The sequence below is a fragment of the Lipotes vexillifer genome, unplaced genomic scaffold (genome assembly GCF_000442215.2).
Source record: "Lipotes vexillifer unplaced genomic scaffold, Lipotes_vexillifer_v1.1 scaffold382, whole genome shotgun sequence".
NCBI classification, from domain to species: Eukaryota; Metazoa; Chordata; class Mammalia; order Artiodactyla; family Lipotidae; genus Lipotes; species Lipotes vexillifer.
The window spans coordinates 3156629-3184235 of record NW_006780611.1 but is presented as its reverse complement, the minus strand read 5'-3'; the positions used below and the strand labels follow the sequence as shown (position 1 = coordinate 3184235).

The 27607-nt window shown below is 49.1% G+C and overlaps 1 protein-coding gene across 2 annotated transcripts in view; it reads left to right on the top strand.

Annotated features, from left to right (window-relative positions):
- Window positions 1-27607, top strand: part of TBC1D22A (TBC1 domain family member 22A) — a 324171-nt gene that overhangs the window by 89552 nt on the left and 207012 nt on the right. For both annotated transcript variants that reach the window (XM_007453900.1, XM_007453901.1), the window contains 2 exons: window positions 12240-12310; window positions 25768-25896. In XM_007453900.1, coding sequence (XP_007453962.1) covers window positions 12240-12310; window positions 25768-25896 — 200 coding nt within the window. The remainder of the gene's footprint in view (window positions 1-12239; window positions 12311-25767; window positions 25897-27607) is intronic.

Below are 27607 nucleotides of genomic sequence, written 5' to 3'. Positions count from 1 at the left end.
CAGGAGCGGAGGGGAGACCTCCCCTCTCAGAACCCACTCAAGGCCCAGGAATCTGTATCTGCCCCTCCGCCTGTGATTCCTATCCTGGTTGGGAGTTAGTTACAGCCCCGTAAGTCAGGTTAGGTAATTTTATACAAAATAAAAGCATTGCTGGGCTTCCCTGGTGGCGCAGTGGTTAAGAATCTGCCTGCCAGTGCAGGGGACACAGGTTCGAGCCCTGGTCCGGGAAGATCCCACATGCCGCGGAGCAACTAAGCCCGTGCACCACAGCTACTGAGCCTGCGCTCTAGAGCCCGTGGGCCACAACTACTGAAGCTGCGTGCCTAGAGCCTGTGCTCCACAAGAGAAGCCACTGCAATGAGAAGCCCGCGCACTGCAATGAAGACCCAACGCAGCGAAAAATAAATAAATAAAATAAAATAGATTAAAAAAATAATAATAAATAAATAAAAGCAGTGCTGTCCTTCATGTGGTCAGCTCTGACTGTGTCCCTCCAGGTTTTCTTTTAGGGCCCCACCTGGACCCTGCTGCCCCCAGCCCGCAGGCCTTGGTTCAGATGCTCCCTGTGGGGAAGGCCTTTCCCTCTGTCTTGTCTGTCTGGTGGACCTCACCCCGCCTTTCAAGTGACCTCGCTGTGCAGAGCCTTTCCTGGCCTGGCATCTAGACTGTGCAGGACTCGCCTCAGGTCCTGAGCCCGGGCTGCCTCTCCTAACCCCCGTATTCCCCTCTCCCTGGGCTCAGCTCTGTGTCCCCAAGAGGAGGGTTTGTCCATTTCTGCCGGTTCTGATGCCTCTAAACGCACACGCTTTCCCTGTCTGGAGGAAAACCCTTTAGATAAAAGAAAAAGTTACAGCTAGAGAAGTTATTTTGCGAAACTTTATTATGTGAATTGCAGCAGTTAAGGGTCATCAAGATGAAAATCCCGGAACACTGAGAAGAGCTGCCAGGCAGTTGGGCATCCTTGCCGCTCACCTCCTCCTCAGATGCCAAACGGCCTGAAGCTGTGGCTCCTGAGGGCTCAGGGCGTGCGGCGCTCACCATCCCTGACTGCAGTTTGGGCCCCAGGGTCCTGCAGAAACACCTTCCAGAAGGATCCTTTTAGCTCCATCACCCTCCTAGCTCTGTCTGTGGAAGGGAAGCCTTGTTCCAATTTGCCAAAGGCCAGGCAGGAACGGGACAGGCGTCTTTCTCAGGCCTGCTGCACTTTTTCCTCTCCCGTCCAGGCTTCCCCTTACACAGAGTGGCGAGGGCCACCGTGTGACACATCACTGACGTGTCGGTGGCTAGGAAGTTTTCCATTTCTCCATATTTTCACCTGAGAAGAGAAGCAGGCTTTCCTGGAAAGTTACCTACTTGACTTTGAAAGCCTGAGGGTGGTGGGGTGGCCGTGAGCTGCTTCCAGGGGCAGCCACCCCCTCGTTTGGGGGTTCCTCGTGGGGTGCAGCGGTGTTCCAAAGCGGGTGCTGCAGGGTGCACCAGCCTGGTGGATTCCCGCCTCCGTTCCAGCTCAAAGCCTGGCGCACTGGGTGTGGGGTGGCCATGGGGTGACTGGGCGGTGAGCAGGACGCAGGGGCAGCTGGATCCAGGCTCATCCTTTGGCTGGTCCGCTGGCTGCTGTGCCCCTCACATCTGGGAGGGGTCACTGTGCTCTTCCCCTAGCTCCCTAGTCACCCAGTCAGCCCTGCGGCATTCGCTCCAAATACCGGTGCTTTTGCTTAGGAAACCCACATCCGGTCACGACACCTTCGCCCCTCTCCCCCGCCCAGCCGGCCCCTCAGCTCCTCTGAGTGTAAATCCAGGTGGTGGCACGCCGCCCCAGCCTTCCCTGTACGATCCAGGCCCTGCTTCCCTCTCCAGCCTGACTTCTCGCTGGCACCCCCTCGCACCCTCCCCCTGGGTGGGTGCATCGTGCTGAGCTACGTACAGTTCTGTGAAGTTGCTTTATGGTCCGCTCCACCGTGCTTTTGGCCGGGTGGCTTCCTCCAGCTGCAGTGCTCTGGGCCCCTTGGCATACACCTTACTCAGTTTTCTTTCTGTCAAAGTGACCCATGCACCTGGTCTGAAAAACAAAGCAGTAATACAAGACTGGCAGCAGAGTCCTCGGCCCCCGGCCTTCCTCCCCCTGCATCCCATCCCCGCGGGCTGTCACTCTATGTCTTGGTATGAGGAACTGTAGACTTGCCTTCTCTGTTTCTAAACACTCTGCAAATTCTGCAGGTTTTTACAGTCTAGCTGTATTTATTGCCATCTTCCTCTGGACGCAGAGAGGTTACCTCTCATGGTTCCCTTCCCTCTTCTCGTTCCCCACCGTCTCAGTGTAGCTCATGTCACAGTGTTTGGGAAATGGGGATCCATCGTGCTCCTGTGGCTGGAACTGGGATTCGGGACTGACTGAGCCACCGGTACCTGCCGTGTGTGATTTTCTGCTTTACCCTAGAGTTGTTTCTCTGTGCGGGAGGTGGGGACTCCTGCGTGGCTTCGGGGGTCTGGCTGCCCCCCGTGCCTTGGAAGTGGTCCACCTGCGTTCAGCTGCCGCCGGGCCTCTGGAGTTCTCTGCCGCGGATGGGCCTCCCCTTCTCAGGCAGCAGGTTTTAGTCTCTTCACCACTCTGCCGAGTCAGCTCCCTCTCTCTCATCCACGTTCCATCTTCCAGATTTTTGTTGACATTTCTTGTCTGCTCTCGTCTCCTCCTTGATGCCCTCGTTCTTGTTTATGACATTGTTCCTTTCCTGTTGTGTTGATGAGGTCAAGGGTGGGGGCCAGAGATGAATCTTCCAGGTTTTGAGTTGGCTTCAAGGTGCGTCTCAAGCAGCAGCTCACTGGGAATCTTCCCCGTGTCCCCCTTCCTCAGGGAGGAGCCCACCTCTACTCCGGTGTGTCCCGCATCACCTGCACACCTTTCTTGCGCGACATCCCTAAACACTTGCACTGTTAGACTTCCCCTCCCTCCTTCCAGTGAGCCACTGGAGGGTAGGAACTGTGTGTAATCGTAACCTCCGAGGCTCCTTCAGAGTCGATCGGTGTTCACAGACTGGGTAAATCAACGTGTGTGATGGACTCGGAGCAGGGCGAGTGTGGAGGTGGCCTTGGCCCCAAGGGCAGCTTACACAAAGGGGTGCTCAATAAGCGCTGGCCAAATTGCTGATTTATGAGACGCTCCCGAACCGTGGCTTTCAGGAACAAGAGATGTGCTTCTGATGCTGGTGACAGCTCAGCTTCTGGACTGGATTCAAGCAAGAGCCTAGGTGATTGTAATATACATGCATTTCTTATTTTTGTCCCAGATTTCAGTACTGCCACAGTTTTAAAAAATAAGAATTAAAGCCCGTTTAAAAGAGATGAGTATTAGAAAAAAATAGCTTATTATGGGTTGATTTTTCTGTTATTCCTGGCTTTTCAGAAAAAAAAAAAAAGGTACTTATAATAGGAGTTCTTTGCATACACCATTTTGTGACAGATTTCTGGTTCAGTCTCAAATGTGATATTTTACATCCAATTAGAACGAATGAGTCCCAGTGGCTGCATGGTTTGGGTTCACAGCCCAACCAGCCAAATAATTACATCAGTAAGCGTAACAAAATCATGTTCTTGCATTTGTATAGTATGTCACAATGCTTTCTCATGTACTGCCTCTTACAGAAATTCTGTGATTTAAGCAAGGAAGGTATTTTTATCTTGCTGTAAGTTTTAGAGGAAGAAACTGGGGCTCAGGAGAGATTAAGAGTACTGACCAAGGCCACACAGACTCTCGTTGGCCACGCTGGGCCTTGAACCCCAGGTCCGTTGAATCCACAACTAGCATTTGTTGCTCTATACCTCTCTGCTTCCTTTCGTCATGGACTGTTTGCAATGTCAATTTCCCAGGTGGGAATTTTATTGAGAAGGAAAGACTCAAAGTACAGATGAGTATGGAGTTGTGATATTGGTATCGTTTTCATAAAAATGTTTCCAAATTTTATTTTTTAGAAAGCAGATGCACTGTTGTAGAAAAAATGCTATTTGTTTCTCATTCATTTTCTGCTTATTAAAGTATTTCTTACATTTTAGTTTTCTCTCTTAGACAGCTAGTGATTCTGCCGTCTGATTCTAAGAGGTACGGGGACGGAGAGCTGAAAGAAAAGCCAAAACCATGCTGTAAACGTTAAGACTCAGGCAGTTGAAATAAAAGGTGGAACAAGATGCCAGGGAAGCGCTCATCATAAGAAAACTAATTTGCTTATAATAATACCAGAAAAAATAAACAAGACAAAGAGTTTTATTAAGACAAAGAGGGATGTTTTATAACGATAAGAGGTTCAACTCGTTAAGTAGAGGTACCTTTCCTAAATGTGTGTGTACCTAATAACACAGCTTCGTAACGCATGAAGCGAACATTGACAAGAATAAAGAAAGAAATAGACCAATTTCCAGTCGTAGGCAGAAATTTTAACACCCCTTCCTGAGTAATTGATAGAATAGGTAGATATAAAAATCAGTAAAGGGAGGTATGGATAGTGCTGTCACCCAGCTGGATCTCATTGGTGTGTAGAATACCACATCCACCAACTGAAGAATGCACATTCTTTTCGAGGACATATGGCACATTCACCAAGTAGACCATATGCGCTGCCAAAACAGGTCGTGATAAATATCAAAGGACTGAAATAACACCAAGTTCATCTGACCAAATCCTTTAAATTAGAAAGCAGTCTACTGTGATACCCAGGAAATCCTCAAATATTTGGAAATTTATCAACATACTTCTAAATAACTCATGGATCAAAGAGATCACAGGGAAAATTAGAAAACGTTTCAAACTGAATATGACAATACATATAAAAATGTATATGATACAACTAAACAGTGCTTGGAGGGGAATCTATACCTTCAAATGCCTATATTAGAAAAGAATAAAGGTTCAAATCAATGATCAAAGCTTCTACCTTAAGAAGCTAGGAGGAGGGTGGGGTGGGAGGAAGGGGGAGAAGAGAAAAAAAAAAGCTAGGAAAAGAAGGGGAATAAAATAAAGGTGGAAATCAGTAAACTGAAAAGTGTACAAACAAGAGCAAGAATCAAGAAAATCTAAAGTTAGTTTTTTGAAAAGATCAGTAAAAACTTGTAGTTAGACTTGACCAATGGAAAAAGAGAGAAAACGTGAATTACCAGTGTCAGATATGAAAGAGGAAACATCACTACAGACCCTACAGACACTAAACAATAAGTGGATACTGTTGACAGCTTTATGCCAATAAATTCAAGAATGTTCATGAAATGGACATATTCCTTGAGAAACATGGCCTAACAAAACCGATGCAAGAGGCAATTGGAAACTCTCATACCAGTTTAAAACGTAAATTTGTAATTAAAAAATCTTCACATGAGGACAGTGTCAGGGCCAAATGGCTTTTCCAGTGAACCCTGTCTCAGGAGGAAATAATAAATACTGATTCTCCAGAAAGTCTTTCATTTCAGAAAAGAGAGAACACACGTCTCAGCTCATATTAAGGTGGCACAGCCCCGAGGCCGAAGCCTTACAAAGACAGTGTAAGAAAAAGAAACTAGAGACCAACACTCCTGATGAATAGACAAAAATGTCTTTAAAGTATGTTAGTAAGTTGACGTTTGCTTCAACCCGTGGAGGATTAGCTGTCAAAGGAATTGCTCCCCTGTTGTAACAACTGGAAAACTGCCCCCAGTACTTGAAATAGCCGCCTTGGGACCTTGAGGAACAGGGGATGCAGGACTGTGTCCCTGAACGAAGGGGAACAGCAAGGTGAGCTTTACATTTGCTCCTGTTTACAGTTGGAGGCAGTTTGCAGGCTGCAGCGCAGCTGAACCTGGCGGTCTTGCTGAGTTGAGGACTCAGGAAAGGGGGTTCCCAGAGGCCGAGACAGAGCGTGTGGAGCAGAGTGCTGGACAGGAGAGAATAGCTAGAGGTAGAGCCCAGGTGTCGGCACAGCGTCCCTCCAAGTCCTTGGCCGAGTGCTGATCTGTTCACGGGTGGGGTGAGATTCCACGAGGCAGGGAAAGGGTCACCAGAAAGCAGTCAGTCAAACAACCACCAGAGCTCACGCAGGCGTCGGCTGTGGGGTGTTGCTGGCCATCACTTGCTGCCGGTACCGGGACTGGGAAGTCGTTCTGGCCAGTAGCTGAACATGGGAGAAACCCTGTGTGCTCAGGGCCCGCGTGCTGGAGAAAACACGCTCTGCAGGGCCTAAGTGCGGGAGAAAGCGTGCTCAGGGGCAGGTGAGAGCTAAAGGGAGCTGGGGACCACTCTCTGCAGGAGCCTGGAGAACCTGGACCAGAGCAGCCCTTGCTCCTCGATGGTCCTTCCTTCACCCTCTGCTGAAAAGGAGAGCGACATGCCAGCTGACCAAGGAGAAATATTTATAAGACCCAGTTCCATGATCAGAGAGGCATTAAATTGATAACTGGCACATCTGGCATTCAAAAAAAAAAAGAAAACAAAAACCCAGGCATGCAAGGAAATAGGAAAATATGACCTAGAATCAGAAGAAAAAGCAATCATTAGAAACAGACCCATGAATCAATAATAAAATTATTATGAACAACCCAATAAAAAGATGGGTAAAAGCTTTCAATATAAACTTCATAAAAGGTGTAAAAATAGCCAGAAAGCACGTGAAAATCTGTTCAACGTGCAACATCATTACTCATCACAGAATGGCTAATTAAGACTGTAATGAGATACCATTTAACATTTAGTAGAATGATGAAAATTAAAGACCGACGTAACACTAAATTTTGACCAGGACTGGAGCAGTGAAAACTTTCATACATTAATGGTGGAAAGTGTAAAATGGTACAACCACTTCGGAGAACCACATGGCAGTTTTTTTTTAAATAAGGTTAAAGATGTATCTGTCCTGTGACCCAACAGTTCCGCTGCTTTATATTTGCCTGATAGAATTGGAAACATACACCCATAAAGCAGGTATCCACAGGAACCTGCACAGCAGCTTTTTCATGGAGGAAAGCTTGTAAATAACCCAGGCATCTGTGAACAGGTGGATGCCTAAACAAATGGTGATATATTCATAGCAAAGAATACTGTCCCTGCTTGTAAAGAAGGAACTACTGTTACACGCATGACTCTGACAGACACATTATGAGCAGAGAGGTAGGACACAAATGAGGGCATCCCGTGTGTAGCATTTACATGAATTTTAAGGACAGGCAGAGCTAATCTGTGGTGATAGGTATCAGAAAGGGGTTAGCTCGGAGTGGGGGGCAAGGAGGTGCTAGAAGAGGGTGAGAGGAGCGTTCTCAGTCTTGTTGGGGGGCTATATTCATTCTTTTATTGTGTATAAATTACACTTCAATTAAAAATGTGACACCTGCCCCCCCCCCAAAAAAAAAAAAAAAGAAACACTTCTGAAGGGCTGGAGGGAGGAATTGGTCTTGCATCTCTCCAGTACTTACTGCCAAGCAATCGCAAGGCACTGCATCAGGACAGACAAGCAGGAGAATCATGGGGTCTGACCCCCAGGAACTCATAAGCCCCCTCTAGGAGGTGAGACTGATGCTCCTGGCGTGGCCCTGAAGGTGGACGGGCTCCGGGCCTGAGCCTGTGCATCCGGAGCCTGTGCTCCGCAACGGGAGAGGCCACAACAGTGAGAGGCCCGCCCCCCCCCCAAAAAAAAAAAAAAAAAGAAACACTTCTGAAGGGCTGGAGGGAGGAATTGGTCTTGCATCTCTCCAGTACTTACTGCCAAGCAATCGCAAGGCACTGCATCAGGACAGACAAGCAGGAGAATCATGGGGTCTGACCCCCAGGAACTCATAAGCCCCCTCTAGGAGGTGAGACTGATGCTCCTGGCGTGGCCCTGAAGGTGGACGGGCTCCGGGCTCTGGGCTCCAGGTGGCACTCACAGAAGAGGGAAGGGGGCGAGGGCTGGAGTCGTCAGGAAGGTATCCTAGATCTGGAAGAGGCTGAGCTGGGCCTGGAAGGCTGGGTGGATTTTGAAAAGTTGGCGGTAAAGGTGGAGACGGACAGGAACTTTGTAGAAACACAGCAGGGTAGACAATGAAAGGTAGGTCTTCAGCATCCTCGAGCCCTCTCCCTGAACCCCTCCCCAGGTCTGGCTGTGCTTCTCGATTCCTGTGTGTGCTGGCAGGGATGCTCAGTGCGGCTACATTCTCTTCTCTGTTGTTCTCTTTTCATAATTTAGAGAAGTTTATTCCCTGTCCACCCACAAAACCATACCCATTCTTTTCCATGGCAACATTGTCATCCAGTGGGGATGTGACAGGGTTTTTAATCATCTCTCTATTAATAGACACTTTGTTTCTAATTTTCTGTTACGATTGTACTCAGATGCTAACGCCCTTGTGTGTAATCCTTGTGTACCTTTGCAGACATCCTTGTCGAATAGGTTTCTTCAAGTGAAGTTGCTGCTCAAGCATTATACGCCATTAAAATTTGACCACCAAAAAAATTATATCAATATACACTCTTACCAAACTATAAGAGAGTGGCTGTTTACCCAGAATCTCATCAATATTGGGCATTATTTAAGATTCTAACTTTTGACAAGCATCTTGGTTTAATAATGTCGTTAGTTCTTTGATCACCATTAAGGTTACGTGCCTAGTTTTGTACATTTATAGCCATTTCTGTCGCCTGTGAATTTTCCACTTTTCTGTAGATTGATCACTCTTACTTTTTTATGTGTGTTCTTTACATATTAGTGATGTTAACCTTTTAATATTTTATGTTGCATGTGTATTTTTCCGATCTGTCATTTGTTTTTTTTAACGTAGTTTCTTTCACCGTACAGTCATTTTAAACTTTTATATAGTTAATTTGTTAAGCTTCTCATTTATAGTTTCTGAGATTTGTGTCTTGCTTCGGAAGACCTTTTTCCCATCCCAAAGACAGCAAGATATTCTCTTATATTTTCTTGTATTTTAAAAATCATTCCTTTAGACACATGTTGCATTTAGATCTTTGGATCTTTAATCATCTGGAAATACGTTTTTGTATGGTAAGATATATGTTCTAACTTACTTCTCTGAAAATAGATACTATATTGTTGGGACGTCATTAGTTTGGTGGGCCCCTTGACTTGAAATGCTCTTTTTATCACAACTAAATACAGGTTTGATGGGAACCACTTAATTCTGTTACACGTCTCTCTCTCTTCATCGTAGTTTTGCTGTAGAATCCTTATGTCTTAATTACTGTAGTCCTGGTATACATTTTCTTATCCGTTAATGCAAATTCTCTTACGTCATTCTTTTTGGACATTTTATTGGCTGCTCTTATGCATTTGCTCGTCCAGATGAACTTCAGGTCAGCTAATTACGTTTCCGTCTGTCCTGAAACTTACATGCAGTCTGTCCTGTTGGAATTTGGATTGGCTTTGCTTCCAACTTAAAGATGGACAGTTGACAGCATTGTAATTTTGAGCCTTAGATCCAGTCTTCTGTGTCTTCTTGTTTTTATCTCCTAAATGTCTCTTTGGTCACTGCCCTTCTCTCACTGTCACCATCGTAGCCACCATCACCTCTGCCTTGGGCTTCCTAAGTAGCCCCTGAAGTGGGCTCTTTGGGGCCACTGGCCCCTCTGATCCTTTTTCCACTGTGGTCAAGGCTTCGCATAAGCTGTTCCCTGGGCCCAGAATATTCTGCTTCCGGCCCCCTCTTCTCTCAGTTGATCTCTCCGCATCTCTAGGTCTTAGTTCAGATCTCATGTCCTCAAGGAGACCTCCCTAACTGGGTATACCTTCCCACTGAGGGCTTCGTTGTGCTTTTCACCTGGTCTTTTAAGCACTTCATCCTGTCATGATTTTACATTTGCCATGACCTTGGAGTGGGAGGTGAGTTCCCTGCGCCTGGGGGCTGTGTGGTGGTCACTTGAGTAATTCCCCTACCGCTGGCCTCGTGCCTGGCCCCGTGGATGTGTTCCTTAAATACTTGTTAATGTCAGTCATTGAGCTCAGTGTTTTCCTCTGTTTCTTTATGTCTTTAAGTAAAACCCCTGTGGTTTTCTTCATATGGTGGTGTGCATTTCTTGTTAAGGTTGTGCCTGCCCAGTTTTCTATTTGTTTTGTCAGTGGTGACAGGCTATTGATTTTTGTCCCTTGCATCTGCCCGTCTTGCTGAACTCAGAACCCTGGTCCCTGCCTGTCTCCTGGTGCTGCCGGCCTCTCTGCTGGCTGCGTCCTCAGGCTGGTTGGATTCTGGGTGGCTGTCGCAGTCCCCAGCCTGACCTCTGACCTGAGCAACATTCAGAGGAAGCAAGAGAGGGTTATACCTCCGACACATTTCCCAAGAGCCAGGAGGAGCTTTCTCAGAAGCCCCCAGCTAATTTGCTCTCTCTTCTCAGTGGTTCACATAGCGTCCCAGGCCCATTGCCAGATCAGCCACCGCTGAGGGCGTGGCTTAGCTCCATACCAGCCAACCCGGTCTAAGTTTAGAGTGAGGCAGGTGGGTTCAGCCTCCCCTGGGCTGCCGGGGGTGGTCACTTTGCATAACCAGGATTCTCCTGGAAAGGTGGAAGGGTCGAATGGGCCCCGGGGTGAAAGTCCACACCTGACATCTGTCAGAGCAGCCCTGTTACTTCTCCCATCCACTCATTCCAACACCATAATAAAGTTATAAGATTTCCTGATGAAGAGCCATCCTCTCATTCCTGGAGTAAATCCTGCTGGTGTCTGCTGTTCTTTGGATATCCAATTGTGTTTTGATCTAAGATTTCGATCTTGTCTGTGTTCCAAGAAGCCTTCTTAGTAATGGAAGTTAATCGTGGGGAAGGACTCCGGGACGTGAAGGTCTCTTGGTTGCTGTGCCGCCACGGCCAAGTCACCTAACCTCTCTGAGACTGTTCCTCATTCACTTTGTAGGATTGCAGCCCTAATGAACTCAAGCTGTTTGGAGGATCAAATAATATATATGAAAGCTTCTTTTAAACACCAGAGCTCACACAACGTCAGAACTGTGTCTCATACTATCTATTTAAGGTACCATTTTTATGAGTTTCTTTCATGAAGAGAGAGAACATTAACGACTGAGATTTCTCTCGGCTTTCTTCATAAACGATCATCAGAAAGCCAGGCTCATGCAGTCAGAGGGGCCCTGGGAACATGATTGGTAAACATTGCGTTACTGGTGTTCGGATATTAGGTTCCTGCTTTTCATAATATCCTTAGGGAACTGGGGAAGATTTGATATTTTCTGAGATTGCCGTAAAATGCAAGTTATCGCTGGTAACGTCGCCCAATTATTCTGTACTTATTTTACTTAGACTTTAGTAATTGGAAAAAGATTAGATGCCAGGACTTTGTATTTTGTTGATTATATTACCAAAGTCTTCTCTTTAATCATTTCTTTTATTCCTAGTATTAATCATTAGCTCTGAGCTGTTAGGTGGAGGACCTAATGGTGGATTCCTAACTTAAAGGAAAGAAATAATTACTTCAGTTTCTGTGGCATTGACTGTTATCTATGTACAAATTGAAATGTGTTCTCTAGCTGTTCAGAGCATGTGATGGAGACACTGGAGGAGACCCAGAAGGTCAGACAGAATTCAGGGGCCCTTATCCTTGCCCCACCCCCCTGGCCCAGGCTGTGCCCCATCCTGCCCTTCGTCCAGGCTCCTCTGCCCCGCCCCTCTGTGACCCGCCCCCCCCACCCCCCACCCCTTAGGTAGGTGTTCGTTAGGGCAGCAGTGACTTGTACTCTTTAAACTTGATTGTCCTTGGTGTGTGTTTAATACTCTACATCCTTATCAGTGCTGTGTAGACACAAGTGTATCTCCATGAAGGAATGTCTTTCAAAATCAGTCCTGGGAAAAACACCTCAAGTAGGTCTTCTTAAACAGTAAGTGGTGAGAGTAACATGGGATGAAAGAAAGATGTGAAGTTGGGAGGGGGAGGGAGTGAGAGAGAGAGAGAGAGAGAAGGAAGGAAGAGGGTGGGAAGGAAGGAGGGGTGGAAGGAAGCCGAGTCCTCTGGACCTCACCTGTCTCGGTGGCTCCAGGGACATGGGTGCATTTAGCAAACACGTGCTAAGATTTAAATGTAAACAGGTCACGTTTAGCTTTGCTTGAATAGAGTGGAAACTTCTCTCGTCTGTTGAGAACAGTCAGTATCTGGAATTTTTATCATTTACGTTCAGTCTGGTTTCATTTCCGGGGCTCTTTGCCCCCTAGTAACTGCTGGAGGACGTTACCACACAGTGGAAGGTTTGCTTGCTGTTTGTAACCCTGTTCTTCCCTGTCTCTTTTTTGTCAACAGAAGAATTGCGGAAGTTGAGCTGGTCCGGGATCCCGAAGCCCGTCCGTGCCATCACGTGGAAGCTGCTCTCGGTAAGTCCCCCCGGGCCTACCTGCCCGTGCATCTTCCTCCTGCGAGGACAGGCTCCCCTGGCCTGGCCAGGCTCCCGGCCCTGTCACGTGCCCTGTCTGTGCCGCGGTGATCTGGGCCTTTGCCGGGGCCAAGATGGCATTTCCCATCCTTTGCTTAATGTCAAGCTTGGTTTGACAAGGCTGGCAGAAAATGAGGATAAGTCATCATTTATGACAGCTGTATTCTTTTTCTCTGATTGTATTGGTTTTTAAAGTATAGAAAAGTTCCAGCATAGAAAATTATTTCAACTCTGAGGGTCCAAACAGGGCAATATGTTTGACTGAGGATTTTTTTTTTTTAAATGTTAGTAACCACGACATTAGAAACAGTTTGTGTTTGTGTGATGGAGGCTGGAGTTGTGGCTCGCTCACCGCTGGTGCTGAGCTGCCCGTCGTGGAGGCTTCTGGAGAAGTTCGGGTGCTGACGCTTCACCTGAGTCCACGTCAGAAGTGAGCTTGGCCCTGCTGGAAATTTCAGAATAGTTTATTGACAGCTTTCTTCCCCTTTCCTTTTCTTATTATTTTTGGAGCTAAGTTAATAAGGACCCCTAAGAGTTTACTCTAAATTGGGTCTGACTTTCAGCATTTAAGACTCTTTCTTGCTAATGAGTCTTGATAAATTTGCAGCTTAGTACCTCGTAATCCTACTTGCAGATGCAGCTCTGAATGGTGAATATTTATTGACTAAATATTCTCTTGCAATTAAAATTAGACCTACTGCAATTGCTTATGTTTTTGTTGTTTGGTGTTTTTTATTTTAAGCGTTTGTATCCAGTTTTCCAAATGTCCTCTAAGATAGGTTACAGGAAGTTTGGGTGAAAATACCTTTAAGAGCCTCTGTTGCGGTTTTGTCTTTGTTAAGGGTGTGCTGCCCCTGGTGGAAAGTCCTCCGTGAATTACGTTGTCCTGTCCTCTTTCCTTTTGTTCTCAGCCTCTGCGGGTCGTGGTTTAGGTCCCCTCATGTGCTGCCCAGTGATTGACCTGGAAGAAGGGCCAGCTGGGACTCAGTGGACAGAGGGGCAGAAGAGGAGATAGCACAGGCTCCACTTGGCTGATCTGAAGGGATGGGAGGAGGTGGGGAGAGTCTGTAACCAGGAGTGCTGGGGATGCGGGTGACAGAAAGTCCAGCCTGCTCACGCACATTTATTCACTGAACCACCACTGATTACAGGGGCCCTTTGCCCGGAGGCAGAGGGGAATTAGACACTAGCCCACCACAGTGGGTTGGGGTGCTTGGGTTTGGTCAGGGGTGCAGCAGGGTTTGCTCTGGGGACCACAGACTGTGGGAGGTATGGGATGCAGGCGGGCACTGTGGGCGAGAGGAGGGCAGCAGTGTAAGTGCCGAGGGCACACGTACTGGGGGGAGGCCTTCACTCCCAGGGTCTGCAGGTGGTGGCGGTGGGTGAGAGGTGGGGGAGAAAGGACAGAGATGAGTGGGGCAGTTCTGGCTCTCTTAGGCTTGCGTTGATGGCTGAGCTGAAAAAAAAAAAAGAGCGTTGGGGTCAATGAGCAGAGCCTGTCCTTCCAAAGGGGGGCCACCAAGAAAGAGGGGGCCGTTCCAGGGCAGTGCAGACTCACGCAGTGCCAGGCAGGGCTTCTTGGAGAAGGTGGGATGCTTCTGTGGCATCTCGAAGGGGGAGTCGGGGCTCCTCCGGAGAGGGACATGAGGAGTCACGTGGCCTGGGGCACGCAGCAGAGGCAGGGCCAGCAGGAGTCAAGGCCGAGGCGAGCCAGCTCCCCAGGAACCAGCAGGCTGAGCCCTTGGACGAGGGAGGGGATGGGGAGGCACGGGGAGCTGGAACCAGGGGAGGCCGGCTCTCAGGGGCCACACCCCGAAGGCTTGAAGTGGGGGGCTGGGGGGCTGCTTTTCTGGTGAAGCCAGGAGCCTCTTGCAGGGGCCGTTGGTTGGCTTATCCGTTCATTTGATCAATATTTATCAAGCGTTTTCCGTGTCTCAGGCACTGTGTGTGATGCCAGGAGGTAGCAGGGAAGGGAAAACGACCACGTCCCGTCCCTCACGGGGCCTGCGGAACAGGGTGGAGTCCCTGCCTTCCTCTGCTGCTCCCAGGACAGAGCTGGATCTCACTGCATGGAAAGGAGCCCATCTTCCCAGGAGCCCGCGTCCCCAGTGCGCTGCTATCTCCCGCTCTCTTCCTTTGCTTTTTCACTTGTTTTGCAAGCGTTTATCGAGTGCTTGCTGTGTGCCAGACCGTGCACGTTCGAGAGATTCCTCTGGAAGTGGTGGTCTGTGCCCCTTGGAAGGGGGTTAGAGCTGGGGCAGGGAGAACAGGAGGGGGAAGAGGGGGGCCAGGGCTGCAGGTGTGGGTGGGGCTCGGGCAGCTGAGGAGAAAGCCAGGGTGGGCGCTTTGGAACTGTGCTCACTGACAGTCCAGGCCTGTGTGGGCGAGCAGGGGTGACGCCCCAGCCTGCAGGGCTCCTTGGCTGCACGGGGTGCAGCCACGGGGGCAGGGAGGGGGCTCTGGGCACCCAGGGGCAGGGAACCCAGCGGGTTGAGGGGTGTTGGTCAGACCCGGGTGCGGACAGGCGGAAGGAGGTTGGACCGTGGGCGCAGTCACCTCCTGTCCTGTAAACCGGACCCAGGGGCTTGTTTCTGAGGCTTCCACTCATACCATGGGTGCTCCCGGCGCGGTCAGCCTCAGCGCATGTCCTGTGGCAGGAAGCTCAGGTGCTCAGTGAACCCTGCCCCTCACGCAGCCCTGGTCCAGCAGGTGTTTCTCGTGGGTCTGCCCTCGGCTGGGCCCTGTGCAAGTGCCAGGCCCAAGGGCATCACGGGGATGGTGGGGAGAGAACCCTGCGGGCTCCTGGGCCGCGGGGGTTGGGGGGGGGTGTGTGGAGGAGGGGTCTCCGCAGTCAGGGCTGCCTCTCAGTCGTTCTCTGCCTCCGAGGGTCTCACCCAGCCTGACACTCCTCTCTCCTGGGACGGAAGCTCTCGCAGATCCTGATGTTTGGGCCCATGAAACAGATCTGAGCCTTGGGTGGACTGAGGTGTCAGGGGTGGTACCGACTCCAGCTCGCTGTGACACGGGGTCTGCTGAGCACCCATCCCAGGCTGGGCAGCAGGGACGTGGCGGTTTCAGGTCACCTCTTGACCTTTTGTGGCTTTCCATTCTGGGTCCACATTCTTGTCACCTGGGCAGCTTGGGAAATACTGCTATCTGGGTTCCCCAGGGGTTCTCAGGTGGGCCCGGGGTTGGTGACCGCTGCTCCAGGACACTCTGGCCCGACGTGGGACAGGGCAGGGCACCCCCCAGCCTGCTGGCAGACAGGGCGCTGAGGGCAGCGCACCTGGGCGGAGGTGCTGGGCGGGGGAGCGGCTGGGCCTGACTCAGCCGGATCGTGCGGTCCGGGGCTCAGCTGCCGGGGCGGAGGTGGGTGTCCCAGCCCCCTTGGTGTCCAGGATCAAGAGTTGAACCCAGGATCGGGAAGAATTTACGCTCTGTCCAATTTAGAAAGACCACCAACCGCAGCTGAACTTGAATATGAGTCTAGTTCAAGCCCTGGCTAACGAATGACTTTCCCGACACGTTCAGATTTGTCGTTAACACGATCCTGGTGGCTCGTGGACGAGTACTGTTCTTAACTGATGAGTAGGAAATGCTGCTTTAATGAAGAGATGGGAAACTTGGCTCTGGTCACTTACGGAGAGCTAACACCTGCTCTAGAACTTTCCATTAAGCCACCACTGACGCTGGTTGACATTGAAATTCCATGCAAGCCGTGCAGTAACTTTTAAAAATTAGTCCTGTAGACACTGATTTATTTAAAACAGATAACCAAACAGGACCTACTGTATAGCACAGGGAACTCTGCTCAATATTCTGTAATAACCTAAATGGGAAAAGCACTTGAAAAAGAATGGATACATGTATATGTATAACTGAATCACTTTGCTGTACACCTGAAACTAACACAACGTTGTTAATCAACTATACTCCAATATAAAATAAAAATTAAAAAAATTTAAAAAAATTAGTGCTGTAGAAAATCATATTTTTGACTCTTAAAAATAACTATTTCAGGGGCTTCCCTGGTGGCGCAGTGGTTGAGAGTCCGCCTGCCGATGCAGGGGACACGGGTTTGTGACCCGGTCTGGGAGGATCCCACGTGCCGCGGAGCGGCTGGGCCCGTGAGCCATGGCCGCTGGGCCTGTGTGTCCGGAGCCTGTGCTCTGCAACGGGAGAGGCCATAACAGTGAGAGGCCTGCGTACCGCAAAAAAAAAACAAAAAAAACAAACAAAAAAACACCTATTTCAGAAACATTGAACAAAAACAAAGTAAACACTTGACATTTATGCTAGTCAGTAGTATGGTTAGAAATGATCAGTGAAACTCTGGTATCATCGTTCCTTCTTTCAATATATTGAGGTGAGTTTGCACGTGAACCCAGCGGGAGGCAGCGATTTGATGTTTGTGTCACTGGGACAATTTTGTTATAAGTATATGCATGCATTGTTTTACATTTATGATTAGTGTTTTTATAGCATGCTAATACAGCAATTAAGTTTTCTGTAGTTCTGTCATTTAAAATTCAGTGCATACTTGAATATATTTCATTTGCATAATTTCCAGTCTTGCTTAATTACCTAGGGGCCTCAACTTGCATATGTGTGTTTTCCTTTAGGAACGGGAACGTCAGGAATATGTGTGGGGTTTTTTATTGCCCGTGTCCCCGTTTTGATACCCTTGCCTTTTAGGAGTTCTGTTTTGGTACGTTAGTTAACGTCTGGGGGTGGCGAGAATTTCTGGGTACTCGTTCACATTCACTAAGAATCCTTGGTGGCACTGCAGGTGATCTGCATAAGGCTGTCCGCTCTGACCCCGCCTGACACCGGGCTGGCCCCACTGCCCGGGCCTGGCACACATGTCCATGCCCCTCCTGTGCCAGGCTGTTTCGGGCTTGCCCGGGACCAGCCAGGACATGCTGCCCTGTGTGCTCCATGCGGCTCTGCCGCCTTCTCAGGGCGTCTGTCAGACACGCCCTCCCCAGCCCCCAGGGCAGGGGCGCTCCTTGGGGCGTGACGGTGTCCTTGCACATCTGTTGACATCATTTGTTCATCCACCAAGTATCTATGGAGCATCTGTTGTGTACAGACAGTAGTATCCTGAGCCCTTGGGGGCTGTCTGTGAACAAAAGGGGTGACGGTTCCTGCCCCGATGGAGCTGGCGTTCTGGTGGGATGACACAAGCAGTAAACGCAACAAGTAAACTTCACAGTATCTTCCAAGGAGCTGAGTGCTACAGAACAGAACGCGAGAAAAAAGTAGGGGGGATCCTGAGGGTGAGGTCGGCGGCCAGGGCGACGACCTGTGAGCAGGCACTTGGGCGGGGGCGAGGGACGTGTCCACGCAGGGTCTGGGGCAGCGCGTCCAGGTTCCTGGGTTCCTGGATGTACCAACTCCAGCAGCGCGTGGGCCCTCGGGACGCGGTGCAGACCAGGCGGGCCTGCCGCCTGGAGCCGTGCTTGGACGTTGAGGGTAAGCAGCAGAAACTAGCAGCGTCCTCGGCCCCGATGCCGAGAGGAGGGGCCGCTCCTGTGGAAGGGCCAAGGCAACGCCCGAGCCTGGAGCCCAGACCGAGCACGTGGGAGCTGGCCCTGCAGAGGGGCAGGAGGAGGGCGGGCGGCTTCATCAGGCCCGGCAGGTCCCGTTCTAGGCGCCGTGGCTCCTGCCGTCCGTGCCGCAGCCTGTCCTCGGAGCTGAAAGATTCTCCTGTACACGAAGGTGCACAGCTGAGTTCCCATAACATTTTACCGACAGGAGCATCCTGCGGGCTGGACGTGGACTGTGGGTGGTAGTTTGCTGACCCTGAAGCAGAGGAGAAGGGCCCCGGGCAGAGGGAGCTGCGAACTCAGAGGGGCCACGAGCCAGGGTGGGTGAGGGAGGGGGAGGGGAGAGTGTCCCCCGGCTGCGAGCTGGGGAGGGCTGGGCCGGGCAGGCGGGAGGCCTGGCGCGAGCACGCTGAGAGGGGGCAGGGGCCCTGGGGCGCGGTGCTGGGCGGTCCGGTCCTTCTTTTCCACAGCAGCGCTGGCAGGTGTGCGGGGATGGCCTGGCGGGTGGGGAGAGAAGCAGGGCCTGGTCCACCGGCAGCCGGCCGCCGCAGCATCCCTGCATCCCGTTGCTGTCAGGGAACGCGTGTGTGTGGCAGCGTGGTGGCGGGGGACTCGGTCCCCGCTTCTGTGAACGAAGCCAGGTGGCCCCGAGGAGGTAGGGCCTCAGGTGGGCTGGCTTTGCCTTCAGTCCCCCACCAGGTCTGCGTGCCTCTGGGGCCCATTTCCTCACCTGGGAACAGGGTTGCCATCGGCCTGTGTGCGCCGGCGAGAGTTAGAGGCAGGTCTGTGTGTCACCTGGTGAAGAGCTACACAGTCACGTGTGACTGTGGCAGTTTTAGGACAAAGAAAAAGAAGTAAACCCTGGGAATCGTTGCCCTCCAGGAGGTGACAGAGACTTGACATGGCAGTGAGGCCAGCCTGGGCGTGGTCGATACCCCTGGTCCCAGATGGATTCTCTGAAGCTGCGACTTCCCTCGGGGGGGCAGGGCTGGGAGCCCAGCAGGAAGGGGGCTCTGTGCTGGGGCCCCCCCCAGGCCGGCGTGTCCCAGGTGGTGCTGGCTGCAGAGGCCGCGTCCTGAGCCGCTCAGGTTTGCCGGCTGGCACGTGGAGGCTCTGCAGGCGGGCCCGGCACTTCCGTCTCCACACTGCGGGGCTCCCGTTTGTTTTTGGCGCTGGTGAAATTCCGTGAGGCGGTCTGCTCTTTGGAACACATTTGCCTCACTTGACCGGAAAATAGAGGCAGGTGGGAACCGGGGCCACTCCTTTCCTCGGTAGTAGGGCCGCTCACTATCTGACTCTCGTGTATTGTCAGATGGACCTGCTGCTCTGGGAATGGGCCCCTTTCCGACCAACAGTAATCAGTTGAAGCTGTGTGAGGGCAGGTGTTCTCCATGGGGGCTTCTCCTCGCTGTTGGGGAAGGTGGAGGGCAGGTGACACCTTGTGCCAAGGCTGCTGGGATGTGAATTGCTACACCTCCTGGCAGCGTCACTTGGAAAAAAAGGCATCAAGAGCCTTAAATATAGCCCGTATCCCTTGGAGCTAACGATGCACTTGTAGAAATTTTACTGCTCACGACCACGTATTTTAGAATACTGGACAATTGAAAGTTGTCAGAGCGTTCAGAAATCAAGGAAAGGTTAAATAGAAATCCGTATAAAGAAATATATATGGTGGAAGGCTATGCAGCCTTGGGGATCAGTGGTTTTAGAGCAGGGGTTGGCAAGCTTTTTCTGTAAAGGGCTGCAGAGCAAGTGTTTCAGCGGGTCACATGGTCTCTTTCCGACCACTCAGCTCTACCTCGGTTGTGTGCAGCCATACACGTGAGCAAATGGGTGTGGCTCTGTGCCCCCAAAGTTCTGTTTATAGAAATGGGCAGTGGGCTGGCGTTTGCGGATCCCTGTAGTGGAACAATACGACGTGACAACGGTAATACGGTCATGATTTTAAGTTGAGATACATAAGCACGGAATGTTGGAGAGGAAATTTCCTTAAAAAGGACTAGTCATTAGAAGTAAATTGGGCTTCGTTAAAGTCAGGAACTTCTCTTCATCCAAGGACATCACTAGTAGGGAGAAAAGGCAAACCACGGGGACGAGGAGGAGATGCTTGCAACAGGGCTCACGTCAGACTACATATGGCAGGTGCTTATGGATCAGGAGGAGAGAGGGGGACCACCTGACAGGGGAGGGAAAGGGGCTGCACTCAGATGACGTACACGGCATCCTTCAGTCCACTGGAGATGCAGGTGAAAACTACATTCTGATAGCTGCCTCCGTGAACCCATCGGGATGGCCAAAATGAAAAGATGTCTGATACCAAGTGTTGGTAAGGATGTAGGGCAGTGGGCGTTCCCATGCGCTTCGAATGGGAGTGTAATCACTTTGGAAGATTCTTTAGCAAAATCTGTCAAAGGTATGCCCACCTAGTAGTTCTGTTCCCAGGTATATACTTAACAAAATGCGTATCGTGTGTTATAAAAGGCAGGTACAAGAGTGTTTATCACAGAAACTTGGTAACAGCCCAAATGTCTGTTAACAGAACGGATTTTGTACATGGAGATATTATGCAACCGTGAAAATTTTTAAATTTAATTTAATTTTTTATTTTTGGCTGTGTCAGGTCTTAGTTGTGGCACGCGGGATCTTCTTTGCGGTGTGCTGGCTTCTCTGTAGTTGTGGCATGCGGGTTTTCTCTCTCTAGTTGAGGTGTGCAGGCTCAGTAGTTGTGGCACGTGGGCTTAGTTGCCCCGTGACATATGGGATCTTAGTTCCCCGACCAGGGATTGAACCCACGTCCCCTGCATTGGAAGGCAGATTCTTTACCAGTGGACCACCAGGGAAGTCCCACAACAGTGAAAATTAACTACTGTTTTCGTGTTACAAGATGAATGAATTTTTCAAATATAATGCTGAGTTTAAGCAATGAGGCAAAAAAAAAATAAATAAAAAAAAAAGGTTCTATGTATATAAAGTTCAGAAATAGGCAGAATTTATCCAGGTGTCAGGAGTCAGGGAGGTACCTCTGACACCAGATCAGGAGGTAAGGGTCAGTGGTTGGAAGGCTCCCAGAGGGCCCTGAGACAGGTTCAATCTATGATCATTCACACACACTTGTTGGGAGCGCATGTGCACACACACGTTATGTGTCAGTACATGTTTATTAAAAAGTTTAAATGGTGTGATCCAAATGTGATAAAACAAATGTGCTTGAGTGTGTAATCTGTAATACAGAACAAATGCTAACGGAGATGCCTTAGAGAAATAAAGGGGATGCGTGTGCTTACACAGCTGAGACGATGCAGCTGGACTTAGGTTGATTTCATCATCAAGGCGACTGAGCCCAGCTCTTCTTGAGTCAGCTCTTCATGGTGGACCTGCAGCTCGTGGTTTTCCCTCGTGGTCACAGAGTGGCTGCCGCAGCTCCAGACTGTGCACATTCTCTTTGATTCACAAGCAGCAGCAAAGAAGGCCCCGGGCCTGGCTTTTGTGCCTGCATCGGGTCCCCCCTTTACCCCTGAGCCTGCCGGTCACTGGCTGGTGGGATGGTGTAGCTGTTTAGCTTATTAGCCCATCAAGACCTGTCCTGAAGGAAGGGGATTACCCACCTTCAGGTGGCACATGGGTTGAGACTAGGAAGACGCAGTTCCCAGAGGCTCTTCAGGGCTCTGTTTGAACAAAGGATGCATAGGTGTTTAGCAGTAAGCACAGTGACGTTGACTTTGGATGTGAAAGCGCTTTAAAACGCAGAAAGCACCACAGGGGATGTATTTGTTCATTTTTCACTCATACATGAATGCACTCAGTGAAAACTTGGGTGCCTGCCATGTGGCTGGCACAGTGAGGGGCTGGCTCTGCAGAGCCTCGTGCCAGGTGCTGCTGGGGCGCTGCGTGAGCAGCCTCCTCGAGGGTCAGGTCCAGCCTTCAGAGGGAGTGACGTTGAAGGGACACTCGAGGGATAGGCTTTGGAACGTTAGGAAGAAAGCAAGGCGAAAACCCTTCTTACACGGGCCGCAAGGACCACTAAATATAAAAGAAAAACGTTGTCCACTGGACTTCATGAAAATGTGAAACTTCCGTTGTTTGAGACATAAAAAGGCAAGCCACAGGCTAGGAGAGTATAATCACAGTGCATATATTTGACAGAAAGACTCGCGTCTCGAATGTATACAGCACTCATAAAACTCACTAAGAAGACAAGCAACTGATTAAAAAACTGGGCAAAAGATGTGAACAGACGTTTCACCAGAGAAGAGAAGCAGTGGCAGAAGGGTTTGTGAAAAGACGCTCAGCGTCATGAATCATTCGGGAAATGAAATTAAAAGCCCTTGACAGAGTGATTGATATTAGAGGTTGACAATACTGAGTGTCAGGGAGGGTGTGGAACGTCTGAGATTCTCAGGCATTGTTAGTTGGGATGGAAAATGGTATCATCCTTCTGGGAAAGGATCTGGCAGTTTCTTAGAAAACTAAACGTACACCTACATTATGACCCAGTAACTCTGCTCCTAGGTATTTACCCAGGAGAAATCAAACTGTATATTCATAAAAATCTTGTGCAAGAATATTTATAACAAGCGTTATTTAAAATAACCCCAAACTAGAAACAACTCAAATGATCAGCAAAGAGTGAATGGCTTAACAAACTGCTAAATAGCCGTACCCTGGAAATTCCACCTGGGAAAGGAGAGGAGGGGGTCACTGTTGGTTCCTGAAAGAATCTCAGAAGACAGCAGGCTGCCATACGGCCTTTGTCTCTCCCTTTCCGACTTACTTCACTTAGTATGATCATCTCTAGGTCCATCCACGTTGCTGCAAATGGCATGATTTCGCTCTTTTTTATGGCTGAGTAGTAGTCCACTGCATATATGTAGCACACCTTCTTTATCCATTCATCTGTTGAAATCTAAAATATGGCACAAATGAACTTATCTACAAAATGGGAACAAACTCACAGACATAGAGATCAGATTTGTGGTTGCCAAGCGGGGCGGCGGGGAGGGAAGGACTGGGAGTTTGGGGTTGGTAGATGCAGATTATTCCATATATAGAATGGATAAACAACAAGGTCCTACTGTAGAGCCATTCTCCTGGGATAAACCATAATGGAAAAGAATATAAAAAAAGAGTGTCTATAGGTGTATAACTGAGTCACTGCTGTACAGCAGAAATTAATACAACACTGTAAATCAACTATACTTCCGTTAAAAAGAAGCCAGCAGGCCGAGTGAAGGAAACCTTGCCCCCAGGCACAGGTCCCCATGATTCCACTTACGGGTGATTCTAGGGCGGCAGCCGTGACCTGTGGGGAAGAGGGGGTGGGGGGACCGCAGAGGGCACTGGGGCGGTTTTGGGGCAATGACACTGCTCCAGTCTTCACGGGGGCAGCAGTCGCATGGCTGTACACCTTTGTCAGATGTCATGGAACTGTTTCCTGAAAAGAGGCATCTTCTGTTGTATCTCTGGTGTGGTGGTAATGTTGACTGAAAAAGTAGAAAATGTAAGACAGGAGTCTGGGCTCTTCATGGCCACCCTTTGCTGCCTGCCGGACCCTTTCTGAGTCTGTATTAGTCCTGCGGCTGCCAGAGCCCAGGAGTCTTTGGAGAGAGGAGAAAAACGTGCATGAGAGTTTACACGTATGCGTGCGTACACACGCACACACACACAAGCATATGCACGTGTATGTGTATATATATATATATATATATGCATGTGTATAGGTGTACGTGGACACACATACACACACATGTATGCACACACACATGTATGGTTGTAGGGCCTACACACTTCTGAGCTCTCCATGGTGTCCAAGGCATTTAGAGAAGGGGGCTTTCATCTCTCAGTTGTGCTATAGATGAGCGCGATAAATGCCAGCCTGCTGTGCTGGCTCCGGCCCACTCTCGTACGGCTGCAGGTGGAGTTCCATCACCTCGGTGGAGGCTGCAGATGCCTGAGCCCAGACCCCATGGAGTGCGGTTGAGGGGGGTACTTCCATGGGGCTCAGCTCACTGCTTTTCTTTGTGTCTCTTTCTTCACAACTCATTTGTCCTCCCCTCTGTGTCAGATTTCAGAGCGCCAAGCTCGTTTAAGATGTGAGCCTTTTGGGCTTCCCTGGTGGCGCAGTGCTTGAGAGTCCGCCTGCCGATGCAGGGGACGCGGGTTTGTGCCCCAGTCTGGGAGGATCCCACATGCCGCGGAGCGGTTGGGCCCGGAGCCTGTGCTCCGCGGCGGGAGAGGGCACAGCAGTGAGAGGCCCGCGTACCGCAAAAAACAAAAACAAAAACATATGTCTTTAGTCCTTGAGGGCCTGATGAGCTAGTTGCCAAATACAGAACATTTTAATACTAAAACAAGAGACAGGGAGGAAAATAGGGAAAAATGGGGTGGAGAGCAGGGGGGAGATGGCTTTTATATAATAATAGCACACATGAAAAATAATCTATGTTGTTACAAATACTGGTTAACTAACTACAAAATAACAAAGTACTCTGTTATTTATATGATAGCCCATACTATAAAGCTGCCCCCCTCTTCTTTACAAAGGAAAAGCACAATACCAGCCTTATTTACAACATGTGCTTTACTTCTCTCCCACAAACCAAAGCTTAGATTTTGCTTTTCCTGACTTCTGTCATGGGGACGAGCACACAGACTTACCATTCATTTTTTTTCATCTTTTTTTTTTTTTTTTTTAATCTGCATTCTCAGAATACCTCTTGCCTTTTATGGTACAGTAAGAGTATCTTTAAAACTGCTTTTCATAAGTTTCTACCTGCTTTCTATAATTAGGTCTTATTATTTTAAAATTTTGGACAAAATTAATCAGTACCTGTTCAAAAACATTAATATAATGGTACCACTGTATGACTGTTATGTGTCTGTACCCTTCCTTATTCGCTAATTGGACAAAAAAAAAAAAAATCAAGTAATATTTCTTTTAACAAGAGAATGTCCTGAGATTTTTCAGATAAATTAAATAAGAATGAAGAAAGTCACTGTTTAATGCTCTGTGTGAAGGATCACTCTTGGTAATACAAGCAACTTAGTATGAGGAAATATAAGCTATTCAGAAGTTCACTATTTAGAAAAAGGAACTGAATCTTAAAATACAAGCAAATAACTAGATACTTTTTTTAAATTTTTATTGAAATATAGTTGATTTACAATGTTGTATTAGTTTCAGGTGTACAGAAGAGTGATTCAGTTATACATATATGTTTATATATTCTTTTTCAGATTCTTTTCCCATATATATTATTACAGAATACTGAGTATAGTTTGCTGTGCTATACAGCACCAGCCCCAAACTTTTTGGCACCAGGGACTGGTTTCGTGGAAGACAGTTTTTCCACGGACTGGGGGCGGGGTGAGGGGGATGGTTCAGGTGGTAATGCAAGCGACAGGGAGCCCTGGGGAGTGGCAGATGAAGCTTTGCTTGCTGGCTGGCCCGCTGCTCATCTCCTGCTGTGCGGCCTGGTTCCTAACAGGCCAAAGACTGGTACCAGTTTGTGGCCCGGGGGTTGGGGACCCCTGCTATACAGTAGGTCCTTGTCGGTTGTCTATTTTATATATAGTAGTGTGTATATGTTAATCGCAAACTCCTTATTAGATACTTATATCAAAACAGAATATTTTACTTTGGAAACCTGTGCTGAAGGAAGTTGAAAAGCATTGTAAGCTATTGAAAGATTTGGGGAGAGATGCTGATGTACGATTTCAAGGATTTTTCATCAGCCACAGCCAAAAAAAAAAAAAAAAAGATGTGAGCCTTTTGATTACAGACTTCTTTCTCACAGAGACTCCAGGAATTACCATTAACCGTATATACTTTTTTTTTTTTTTTCTCATGCAGGGTTACCTTCCTGCCAACGTAGACCGAAGACCAGCCACTCTCCAAAGAAAACAGAAAGAATATTTTGCTTTTATTGATCACTATTATGATTCTAGAACGGATGAAGTTCACCAGGATACATACAGACAGGTGGGGATACGCCTTCTTTTTCTTGTCACTTGAACCACTCGGTGACGTCTGCCTTCTTGGAGGAAACGCTTTATCTGGCAGGTTCCTGATTGGGTCACAGATCTTTATTTTCTAGTAAATAAATAACCTTGAAAACAAATAATGGTGAATTCCCGCTGATGCTAGCACCTTGCACATCTCCAGTTCCTTCTGCAAAAGTGGGAAGGGGGCTCTTAACTGGAGCCACAGAACAGGGAGCCCAGACCCCTTGCCGTGCACTGAGATCCTCCCCCCCCCCCCCCCCGCCCGCCGCTCAGCAATGCTAACCAAACTACTGTTTTAATGATAGTGAGCACCAATTTAAAAAAGTGATCTTATTTATCAATTATCTTTCTAGCTAAAATGGCAGTCCCCCCCCCCGCCCCCCGACCCCCGCCCCGCCCTGGGTGGAGGGTGTCTTGTGACTCAGCCAGCGGCCGTCTGACCAGAAGGTCAGGAGCAGACATTTGTCTGGGTCGGGTCAGACATGTGAGTCCCCTGGGCCCCGTGGGTGCCGTCCTCTGCTGCTGTCAAGGGCGTGATGTAGGTAGAGGAGAGCCATGCTGCTCGGCTTGGTTCTGGAGACACACAGTTCAGTCCATAGCAGAGGTGTAGCCAGCTTATAAGTTTGCTATTTAGTTTAATACAAAATGGATATAATTATGGCTTCTTGAATAGTCAGTTGACAGTGTGCATGATGGGAAAGATACTTAAAATTGATTTACGGTTCATGGTGTATCCAGAATTTGCTGTTAGAATCGCTCGAAGCCTTTATAATTCTCGTCTTTGTAATTTGTGAGAATTCAGAATGGTTTGTGCTGCAGTTGAACAAAAAGGTGCTTAGGAATTGGTAGCACTGCCTCGTATCCTGACATGAACTTCTGATTTTCCTGATGCGTGTCAGTATGGAGTATTTCCTCTTGGAAACCCGACCTCCAGGTGAATGAGAGTTGCCGAATTTTTCTCCCTCAGATGTGGGATACCCACATCTCCTTGTCAGTTTGGTGGAGCGCTGTCAAAAGGTCCAAAGACAGGCCTTAGCGCTGATTGCTGATCACAGGTTCTTTAAGTTAAATGGATTGCTGAAAGGCATCTTCCCCACACAGACACGTGGCAGCTCTGCAGGAAGAGTGACTCGTTTGGGGGTGGGGGGAGATGGGGCCGGGGACCCGCTTCCGTCACCTCCCAGGGCGGGGCCTTCTCTGCGTCTGGCCCCTGCGGCCCACACTGGGGCTTGTCCTCTGTCTCCCACCCGGGCGGCTCCCAGGCCACACGGTGCTGCCACCCGTCACTCTGGGAAACTGATTTGTGATACAGATCGCATTTGGATTGGATTAGGGAAATACTAGCTTACCTGGTTTGTTTTTCCACTTCACTGGTTTTAGGGAATGGGTACATTTGGTATTGTGTTGCATATAGTTTTGCTGCGTGTGGTTTTTTTTTTTTTAATTAATTTATTTACTTTTGGCTGCGTTGGGTCTTCGTTGCCACGCTCGGGCCTTCTCTAGTTGCAGCGAGCGGGGGCTACTCTTCGTTCGGTGCGCGGGCTTCTCTTGTTGTGGAGCACGTCTAGACGCGTGGGCTTCAGTAGTTGTGGCACGCGGGCTCAGTAGTTGTGGCTCACAGGCTGTAGAGCGCAGGCTCAGTAGTTGTGGCGCACGGCCTTAGTTGGTCCGTGGCATGTGGGATCTTC